Source organism: Xiphophorus hellerii, chromosome 16 (genome assembly GCF_003331165.1).
Source record: "Xiphophorus hellerii strain 12219 chromosome 16, Xiphophorus_hellerii-4.1, whole genome shotgun sequence".
In the NCBI taxonomy this organism is placed as follows: Eukaryota; Metazoa; Chordata; class Actinopteri; order Cyprinodontiformes; family Poeciliidae; genus Xiphophorus; species Xiphophorus hellerii.
The window spans coordinates 24,862,159-24,872,127 of NC_045687.1; the positions used below are offsets into that span (position 1 = coordinate 24,862,159).

Here is a 9,969-nt window from a genome sequence, read left to right on the forward strand (position 1 = left end):
TACAGATTGTATAACAGATTTGCTTTTCTTGCTGCTTTGCACAGGAAGTTCTGTCTTCTTTACTCTAAAATCTCTTGAAGATTAGTGGTGCATCTCCTGCTAACAAAGTGGCTACAACTGCTGCCTTAAATTACACTGCATTTAAGCTGTCTTATGTGTAGAAAAACATGATCAATATATTTCAAAAGTTTACTTTTTAAAATTTGTAAAATCCATGCATCGTACATGCATAATGCAGTTTTGCTGAAAATCTTTAGCGTTTTGCTCCGGTCAGGAAATGGAGGCTTTCTGATCACTGATCACTCGGCTGGATGTGGTCAGAATCTGCTTGAAATATCTTTTCTCAGAAAATTCAGTCTTGTTTTCTTCAGAAGGTTTCTGTGGCTACAATGTTGATTCTGTTCCACCCACCTAGCCACCATGGAACAGATGCACTAGGTCCACATTGGTAATATTGATGAAGTAGAAATATTAGGTGAGATAAGATCAACTCAAACTACATGAACCATGTCAGGAATCCTCTTTACAGCTTAATAAAATCAAAAGTATTTATTTTACAGTGGGTACTTAGTAAAATCCACTGTTCAAAGAAACCATTGACGTTTTTCTTACAAAGAACTTATAAGCACTTCTTTTAAAACGGGCAATATTGTATATGTTCCAGTCACAGATCCATTTTTTAAACTATGTTGCCTTATTATAAAAAAAATCTTTCAAATCATATAATTTAAAAGAAATTTTACTTCCTGATTTAACGCCTAGAAATTGGGCCTCTGTCTCTTTAAAAACTCCTGCTCTTTCTGAAACTCTGTCTTCAGGAAGTCATCACAACATGGCTCCTCTATGAACCCTTTACCAGCGTTTTACTGAGAAGTAGCTCCTATAATGAGCTCCGCAGATGAGCAGCTCCACCAGTTGTTTGCTAATTGCTGCTGGCTAGTCTGAAGGACCTGAGTGAAGGAGTCGTGGAGAAGGGCTGCTCTGTGAGGTGGAAGTTTGGAAACCGCAGCTCTGAGGAGGAGCTGCGTCTTGAAGGCGGGGCTAGGTCCACCCAGGTGTTTCGCATATCTGAATGGTTGCCATGGAGATAAAAGGATTTCTCAAACATGCATGAAAGAATCAAGGCAACACTCCAGGCATGTTTTTGATGAGGATAACATAACATGACATAAAGCTCAAGAGTAAATTTTACATGATACTGCCCCTTTAAGATGTTGTGGCACTAGTTGTTTTTTCTCTCTAGTAAAACAGAAAAGACAAGGGAAAGAAATAGAACAGAGGCAGACGAAGCAAACGATGTAGGAGGTGAAGCCCAGACAGCAGGACTGTGGACTGAGACAGTAAACCTGCACAAGGCTGGAATTAGGATCGGGGAAAAGGGATGACTCCTTCTTTTTCAATCTACAATGATTGTAATATTAAATGAAGCTGCTGCTACAATAAAGCTTGGATAATAAGCATGACAGATATATTCTCCCCAGTGTAGCTGCAGATAGAGAACTGCTTTCTGTTACTTCCTCCATTAGATCCTCAGGTGAGCTTCTGAACAGGTAGAATCAATTCTCATGAGAAAGCACAAAGACAATCAGTCAACTAGAAACCAACCACCCTCTAACAACTACATGAAATCAAAAGCAGGTTGTGTAAACGGTTGTGTTCATAACAGCACCACCTCTTCACAGCACACAGAGTCCAGTTTAGTTTTATTAGCATTGATATAATCAGGACTTTGGTTCTAAACAGTCTTGGAGTCATGAAAGTCGACATGAATGAGGGCTGAGATGCAGCCAAATGCTCTGTTATATCAAAATATGGAATATGAAACAGTTTATATCATTTTAGTGACTCAGTAAAATTTGTCAGGTAAAATACATTCTCCTTTCATAAACACACACTCATGATTCAGATGGGAAAGCGTTTTTATGAGCCAACCATCTTTAATTCCATAGAAAAAGTTTGTGGTAAGCCCAAAGCCCAGCAGTTCATCACGGGAGATTTTATTGTCCATATTTTCCCCCAAATGAAAAGGTTCAACATTTCAGATCAAACCAACAAGGTTGGAATGTGATGTTATGAACCTGAAAATGTTTCACGGGCCAAAATAAAACCATCCTGCCCCAGAACCCTGCAGGACCCCTCCGGAGGCAGCAGCTAGGCCTCGGTCTGCTCCGTCTGCTCCCTGCAGGAAGCTGCTGCCGCCTGAGCAGTCTGCTTGTTTCTGTCCGGCTCCGTCACTGAGGCCTCTGTCCGCTCACACTCCTTCTGCTGGTCTTCCTCGGCTTTCTGTTTGTCTGCTTTGGTCTTGAACCTCAGCCCATGACCTGGAAATCAGACAGCAGGGATCCTTAAAGGGACAGTGTTGTGAGTCTTACAGTGACATATAGCCATTTTATGGCACTATCAAGTAACTTCAGTTATGAAATACTGTATACATCAAACATAACCTAAAAGAAATTTGACTTTGGAATTTAACGTCTCAAAATTGGGTCTCTGTCTCTTTAAGAAGCTCCTGCTCTGACACTCTGCTTTCAGGAAGTTATTGCAACAATGTTCTTCCATTAAGCCTTTAACAATGCTTTTACCAATATTTCACAGGAAGTAGTTCATATAATAAGCTCAGCAGATGTGCAGCTCCACCAGATGTTTTCCATTTGTTGCTGCCACTAGTCTGGAGGAGCTGAGAGATTCAAGGATTCTTTATGAATGAAAGAATCAAGGCAGCACTCCAGGTATGTTTTTGATGAGGGAATGACATTATAATAAGGTTGCTGAACAAGGTTGATTTTACATAATATTTACCACAGGCAGACAGAACAGAACAAAAAACCAAACCCACTGAGTTCTGGCTCTGGCTGAACCTAGTGGTTACCTTGGCGATCCCAGTCAGAACTAAAGCATAGTATGATAATGGATTTCTCTCTATTTAATGCATTCCAGCACAAAGTGTTTGCTGACAGAGTCAGCAGTACTGTATGATTACTAAAACAGTTTATTTCTGTAACTATTACTCCCTTTAAAAAGCATGGCAGCCATACTGGATTGTGTGAACTTGGTTGCCTGGGAACGTCCAACTTTATTTGGAGAGCAAACATTTAATAATCTGTTTCTATCGGCCACGTCTGTTATTGTGTCAGTCTGAAGCCATGAAGCTGTGAGGCTCATTAAACTATTTTCTACACATTTCATTCATGTGTTTCTTGACTTAAAGCTTATTTATAATTTATTACAGACTATTTCTTTTCTCTTGCTCAATGATAAGAAATGACTTTCAAATTCTTGAAGGAGTCATATAAACAGATGCCTGAATTTGACCCAAGATGATAAAGGAAACAAAAGGTCTGCTCTAGGCGGATAGTTTAGATTTTCTAAATTACGTTTCAGTGATGATCAGAACTTTAAAACTGAAAAGGTCAGCATTAAGTTTGTTTTTCTGAAAGATAGACTTAAGGAAATATTATGATGAAAACTGATTTCTAAAGGCAAGTACAGAAAAACATATTCAAGAAAAAATAACAACAGAATAACCTTGCATTTCTAACATTTTTCTAAATGCGTCAATATAAGTGAATGTGCAGTTAAAACAGAGAACATACAGACAAGTGGCCAAACACTTGTCCGTTTACACGGGTGATCCACTGAATGCATTACAGCACTTTATTTTAGCTTCAACATTTATTATGTTTAGTTGCTTTGTCATTTTTTTCGCAAACAAATATGTTGGAATAATGGTGTTTTAAAAATAGTCCAACATGGGAATGATCAGAAGGATGAATTGTGTGAGAAGATTCGATGAAATCAAGTTGTTCTTGACTGAGATTTTAGAAACCCAGTGATACATTAGCAACAGAACATTCAGTTTTCATTGTACTCACTTGGACAATCTGCCACCTCTTTGAAAGCCTTCTTCTTACAGCAGCCTCGACACAGGCTGAACACACATTTATTCCCCTGCAGAGCAAAACATGACAGGAATGACTAAGCTTCCTGAAATCTTTGTTAATGGAAGGAGAGAATTAAAAAAACCAAAACAAACAAAAAAAAAACTTTACAAAAAATGACATTCTTTATGCAAACAGTCATTTTATGTGACTTTGGGGAAACAGGGAGCTTTTGATTTATGTTTGTGAAAGCGGATGTGTGCATCAGATATAAAACATCAACACTAAGGCTGTCAAACTCATTTCCTTTTTGGGTCACATCAAGATCAGTAATGTCCTCAAAAAACTGCTTGTGGTGGAATTTACTGAAAAAGTTATTAAAATGTTCAAATATTACCCAATAGCTGTTTCTTACTTCTTAAAATTAAATCATATTGAACATATTTTCACTGTGACGTAAATTAGCAGCATAGAGATAAAAACTCTTTGGATTTAATTGATAAAGTAAGATTTAGGCGTACAACTTTTAACTTAAAGGTTCTGTTAACGTTCAGCGGGCCGCAGCCAGGCCTTCAGCTTACCTTTGGGTTGCCACATTGTTCACATTTGAGGTATTTGGCTACAAGCGGGGAAAAGGAAAACTGTTTCAGATTTCTTGTTCTGTTGGTTGTGATTTAAAGGTAAATCTTTAACTGAGGTTAAAGGTAGACTCACGGTAGACTCACGTTTCAGCTCAGGACAGAAGTTTTTGTTGGGGTTGCGGGATCTTTTCTTCAGTTTGTTTTTGGACAGGCCTTCAGCCGTTCTGTCTGAGTCCTCCAGAGCTCTTTTCTGACACACGGTGCTCCTCACCTCGGCCTCCTGGCAGCTGCCGTTGGTCACCGCCGGCTTGGGCCTGGTGGATGTTGGTCGTTTCCAGCAGAACAGTGGGAAAGAAACATGCCTGTGATAAATCCTTTTGTTGTTTGGGTACTTTACTGACTATACATCTGCAGTCATCCGGGCCGCATGCTTGCAGCAGTAGAAACAGAGGACGTGACTCACGGTGGTCTGACGTACGGTTGGCAGATCCAGTGAGGCAGCGGCAGACCCCCGTCTTTCTCATCCCCACCAGAAATCTCCTCCTACATTGAGACGAAAAGAACCAAAGAACTAAGAACCTGAATCATTTCAAATAAACAAATGGGTCTGTCACGATACAACTTTCCAATTACTGCGATAAATGATAATATTGTTGTTTTGAGAACATTTTTAAGTAATATACTGATAACAAAGGTCAAAGGTCAACTTTTTGGCCTCCTCCCCTAAGATGCTGTACCTGGCAGCGCTGCTTCAGCTGTGCGCTAACATGTGCTAACCCTTCCAGGGTCTTCACCTTGGCCAGATCCTCCCTGAGGTCCTGGTGGATCTGCAGCCTAAACACACACACACATATGCACACACACAATTTAGTTCCATGTGACTACAGTTTCAACAGCTCAACCTAATCAGTAAGACTTTAAGTTTCCATTAGGAAGGGGAAAGCATGTAAAGACTTCATCCGTCCAGTGAGAATGAATGAAGCCCTACGTGTGATGCCACAGCTTGAAGAGGTGAGCCCGTATGTAGGACAGCGAGCAAGGAGGGTACTGCTTCACCACCTCCAGATATTCTTCTGCCATTTCCCACACTGGGGGGCTGCGGCCCTCAAACAGGGCCGGGTTATGGAGGTTCCCCTCTACAGATAACACAAAGGCAGATGAAAGGTATGCAATAGTTCAGACACAGAGCACTCTATAACTGAACCTCATAGGACAAAGAGTTAAAGGAGAACTAACCTGCACTCATGACCCCCTGCACTCCTGTCTCCTGAATGCAGCGCTCCACATCACTCAGATGATGGATATTCCCATTTGCAAACACTGGAATATTTACTGCTTTTCTGCAGAAGAAAATCCAAGTCAGAAATATTTCTTCTTATAACATTTTTATAGAAACACCAGAGAAAAAGGACAGCAGCTCACCTGACTGCCTTAATGTGCTCCCAACTAGCGATCCCCGTCATGGCTCCCTTCTGATCTTTGGTTCTGCCATGTACTGTCAGTAACTGGGACATTTACCAAACATCTCAGACTTTACCACAGTTTTAAAGCATTTTTTTAAATCAAGGTTCAACAGGTGGTGGAAACAGATCCTACCTGACATCCAGCTTTCTCCAGCATCTGAGCGTAGCGCACCGTTTTCTCGATCTCCTTGAAGACTCGGATCTTACAGGTGACTGGCACCGAGAGCTTTTCATTGGCTAAGCTGACTGTCGATGTAAGGAGAAAGGTAGATCCTTATAACTGCTGCTATTTAAATAAAGAGGATTTAGATACTGGTTTAATTATACAACTAAAGCTGCATGTTAATGTTAGAAACATAGAAAATGCCATTCGTTTAAAAAGCTACACACAAAATATGACAAAATGAGTAAAAACTCACCCATCCTCTCCAACAGCTCCCATTCATCTTGCAGAAAAACTCCATAGTGTCCTTAAAATAATAACATAACATTAGTTTGGGTCTTTTGTATTAGCTCTACTCTAGATAGTTATCCTACGTTCATGTACCTCTCTTAGCTATCATCTGTGGGCAGCCCAGATTGAGATCGATGGCGTCGCAGTAGTCCTGGGCCAGGGCAGCAGCCTGGAGGAACACCTCCGGGTCGTTGGCACAAAACTGGAACAAACATGACAGGACAACAATTTCACTCCAACACCACATGAGACGCATTGTGTTTCAAAGTGATGTGTATGAGGCTCATTCTGCACAAACACTGGAGATTGTCACACAAATTTGTTCACATTTATTATTCAAGATTTATCTACAGTGTTGACAATTCATAGCTTTTATATGAACATGATAAAGTGATTGGTCTTTGTACATGTTGATATCATCATCATTTTTATTATTGTGCACCTTTTGATGACTGGATGTGATTGGTTCAGAACTACTTCCTGTCTAAGAGTTTCTAACCGCTGCGGTGTGTTTTTCTCCAGGTGTGTGAGACGATTACAGCATGATGGAGTTTGTTGTCTTAGTTTCTGGGAGTGACCCCTACTTCTCTCACACACTTCCAGCTATAGATGGGACATTTTTGGGAGAATTTTTTAAAAATAATTTCTTATAAAAAAAGTTATTAACTGTTACCTAGCAGATGCAATGACCACTTTAATCAGTTTATAATGAGCTAACAAATATAATTGTGTATTTATAAGTTGATTTCTCGCTATAGTCTAATTATTTTGGTGAAGGTGGAGTAGTGGAACAATATTATCAGGAAAAATAGTTATTTCAACATTTTAAATTCTGAACTTTTAACTGAAATACATAAAATAATTTTAATTTTAGTTGTACTTTTTTCAGTAAAAACCTAAAAAGCGGTCCAGTAGAAGAGCTCAGACACAAAGCTTTTATCATCAACTACATGGTTAAAACTAAAATATTGCAAGAGAAACATCAGCAGGGAACAGTTTGGTTCTGTGTCTGTTTACATGATTTTCGGACTTTAAATGGCTTAGTTAGTAAATTAATGTATGTGAAATCAAATAAGAACTATGCATGATATCCTTAAAGTTTCTGCTGAACAAAAAGTTTGATCGTTTAAACAAACAAATCTAATATGTCATGCCTTTTGGTTTTATGCCTTTGATCACTGCACTCCTTCCTCTGACCCAGCAAAAAATAAGTAAAAAAAATAAATAATTTTTTTTATATAAATTTAAAAAATATACGCCCTTTAAGAAAGGCAACATCAATAACATTATTTTTGTTAGATATATTGTATATTTATTTATATATGTGCTCAGTTTTTCCTGTTTTTATAATTTCAATATAACAATTATTTCCTGTAGTGATAAAAGTGAAAACAAGGAAGTTTTCCTGTTTGATCAGTGAAAGAAAGATTTTAATTAATATGCGATACTAAATAATGGCAAACTATATTTATGTAATATTTACAAAAGCTTTCAATAATAAGTCTAATTTATTTATTCATAGGTCTGAAAAAGTAAGGAACGTGGTTTCCACAGTTTTAAAGAACCCATCACCAAACCAACAGTCAGAGCCAAACATGCTGGAGCAGCTTTCAGGTTTTAAGAACCAAAAATCTGGAATAAGCTTCCTGTTGACTGTAGCAGTGCTGCCATCCTGAGCTCCTTAAAAATAGTGTTAAAAACCTTTTTAATTGCGGTTTCCTATACGCTTAGCATTTTTTTTTTTTACTTTATTTTTAAACCTTTTCAATTTTAATCTGGTTGATGTGTGTTTTCTTAATATATGTTAATTTGATCTTCTATGTATAAGAACTCTGAGTTGCCATTGACTGAAAGGTGCTTTATAAATGAAGTTGCCTCGTCCTCTCACCTGCCCAGCTTTAGTTTCTAGTCATCATACCTTGTGTGAACTCTCACCTGGGTAATCAGAGGTCTGTCCTCCTCACAGACTTCGTTGTAAAGGTTTTCCTTCCTGTAGTTGGCGTCCCGGACAAATACCTGAGCATGCAGCATCGGAGTGTAGCAGAGCTGAGCACCATGTCTCCTGCTCAGCAAGCGCCAGGCCAGCTCGCTCTGGTCCACCATGGGCGCCACCACAAAGCGCGCCTCCCCCAGGGTCTTCCTCCAGAACTCAAAGCCCTGAAGCTTGGCCATCACAGCTGGGGTCCACAGACAGCAAAGAGCAGCGTTATATTAAGAAACACTGCTGCAGGGCTTTTCTCTTGGTGATTGCGACAGCCATCTAACAAATGTCTATAAGAAAGCTAGAATCAGAAAGAAATCCCTGCAACTACAGATGCAATTATCAATTCATCAGAAATCCAAATTTCCCAATATTCCCTAATTTTGGCTCTGAACTGTGATCAAAAGGACAGATAGTGAAAATACATAAATATGTTAAAACTAAGAATTCCCACAGTTTTTGGTGTATGAACTAGAACGTCAATCAACAGAATGCACAATGATAGACTTTGTTTTGAGTTAGTAAAGCTCAGATAAAGGATAGGGAATGGGTAAATGAGGATTGTTGAACCTCAACCTACAACATATGCAGAACAAAATACCAACATAAATCAAGAATAAATATTCAAATTTAAAGACCTCGGCAGCAAAAGGTAGTCTGTAAGAATTGGACTAGACACAGACTGACGAGTTTAGAAATTCATTTCTGAATATTTACAAAAGTCAACATGAAAACCTCTCTGTTATGTTCTCACCCCTCAGGTGTTTTATTACTGTGTTTTATATTTACTCATTAAAAAGTGTTTCCTGCACGTATCTGACATGAATGTCTAAACCTTTATATAAGGACAGCACACAGCATGGTTAAAAAGAAGTGTCAAATTAAATAGTCAGTATTTAATCATGTTCAGCGCTTCCTGAAGCTATTTAAATAACTAAACGTTCTTTTGTAGCAATTCAGCACCATGGAGAATCTCATAAATATAGTAAATGTTTAATTATTTGACATCAGCGAGTTTGATTAATTTCGTTTTGTCCTCAAACTATTTTTTTTTCTGTTTTCTTTCCACCTTCTAGCCTTTAGTATTCTTAAAACTTGTTAGCTGTGGTGTCGCTAGCAGAGCCGCGCTAACTGGCGCTCAGTTATCCCGGGTCAAACAGAAAGCTGTCGTGGCCGTGTACCAGCCTCCTGGCCCGCTGTGCGGCCAGCGAGAAGCGGGACCTCGGTGTGTCTGGAAGCTCAAGCTGATGTTTCACCTTCTTCACTGTGATGCTTGCAGACAGCTCCTCACGCGGCGCCTTCAGCCATGTGCAACAGCCAAATAACACCGGCAGGGAACGTTTCTTCTTCTCCGCTTCAGTTACTTCTGGTTGCAAATAAGATATTCCAAACGACGCCCCCGTTTGGTTGTGACACATTACAGCAGATGTTAAAAAAACTTGACTTGAGGCAGAATACATTTTAATGTGTATTTTGTATGCATTAAGTATTAAAATAAATGATAGAAAATCACAGGTTATTTCTAAATAAAAACGTAATTCCGAACTCATTTAAAATAAATTATTAATGTAATAACAGTGAAAGGACAAGAATGTAAAACAAATAAAAATCC

At 38.9% G+C, this 9,969-nt stretch overlaps 1 protein-coding gene across 3 annotated transcripts; it reads right to left on the reverse strand.

Annotated features, from left to right (window-relative positions):
• Nucleotides 1-1,686: 1,686 nt before the first annotated feature.
• Nucleotides 1,687-9,736, reverse strand: dus1l (dihydrouridine synthase 1-like (S. cerevisiae)). Of its 3 annotated transcripts, none has more exons than XM_032587138.1 (14): nucleotides 9,614-9,736; nucleotides 8,312-8,553; nucleotides 6,470-6,578; nucleotides 6,342-6,392; nucleotides 6,056-6,168; nucleotides 5,882-5,964; nucleotides 5,696-5,799; nucleotides 5,448-5,595; nucleotides 5,197-5,293; nucleotides 4,923-5,002; nucleotides 4,604-4,773; nucleotides 4,460-4,497; nucleotides 3,873-3,948; nucleotides 1,687-2,321 (listed from the first exon to the last, which is right to left on the reverse strand). In XM_032587138.1, the coding sequence occupies exons 2-14, from the start codon at nucleotides 8,546-8,548 to the stop codon at nucleotides 2,152-2,154; spliced, it is 1,476 nt and encodes a 491-aa protein (XP_032443029.1). In that variant the 5' UTR covers nucleotides 8,549-8,553; nucleotides 9,614-9,736; the 3' UTR covers nucleotides 1,687-2,151. The 3 variants fall into 3 exon arrangements, with proteins under 3 accessions (XP_032443029.1, XP_032443030.1, XP_032443031.1); XM_032587139.1 differs by lacking the exon at nucleotides 9,614-9,736 and adding an exon at nucleotides 9,427-9,594; XM_032587140.1 differs by having other exon boundaries at nucleotides 2,152-2,321; nucleotides 4,593-4,773.
• Nucleotides 9,737-9,969: the final 233 nt, after the last annotated feature.

Coding starts and splice junctions, on each gene's coding strand:
- dus1l (XM_032587138.1), bottom strand. CDS start 8,548: ATGGCCAAGCTTCAGGGCTTTGAGTTCTGGAGGAAGACCCTGGGGGAG. Junction 6,169..6,341: donor GGAGCTGTTGGAGAGGATGG/GTGAGTTTTTAC, acceptor TTACATCGACAG/TCAGCTTAGCCAATGAAAAG. Junction 5,003..5,196: donor AGCTGAAGCAGCGCTGCCAG/GTACAGCATCTT, acceptor GTCTCAATGTAG/GAGGAGATTTCTGGTGGGGA.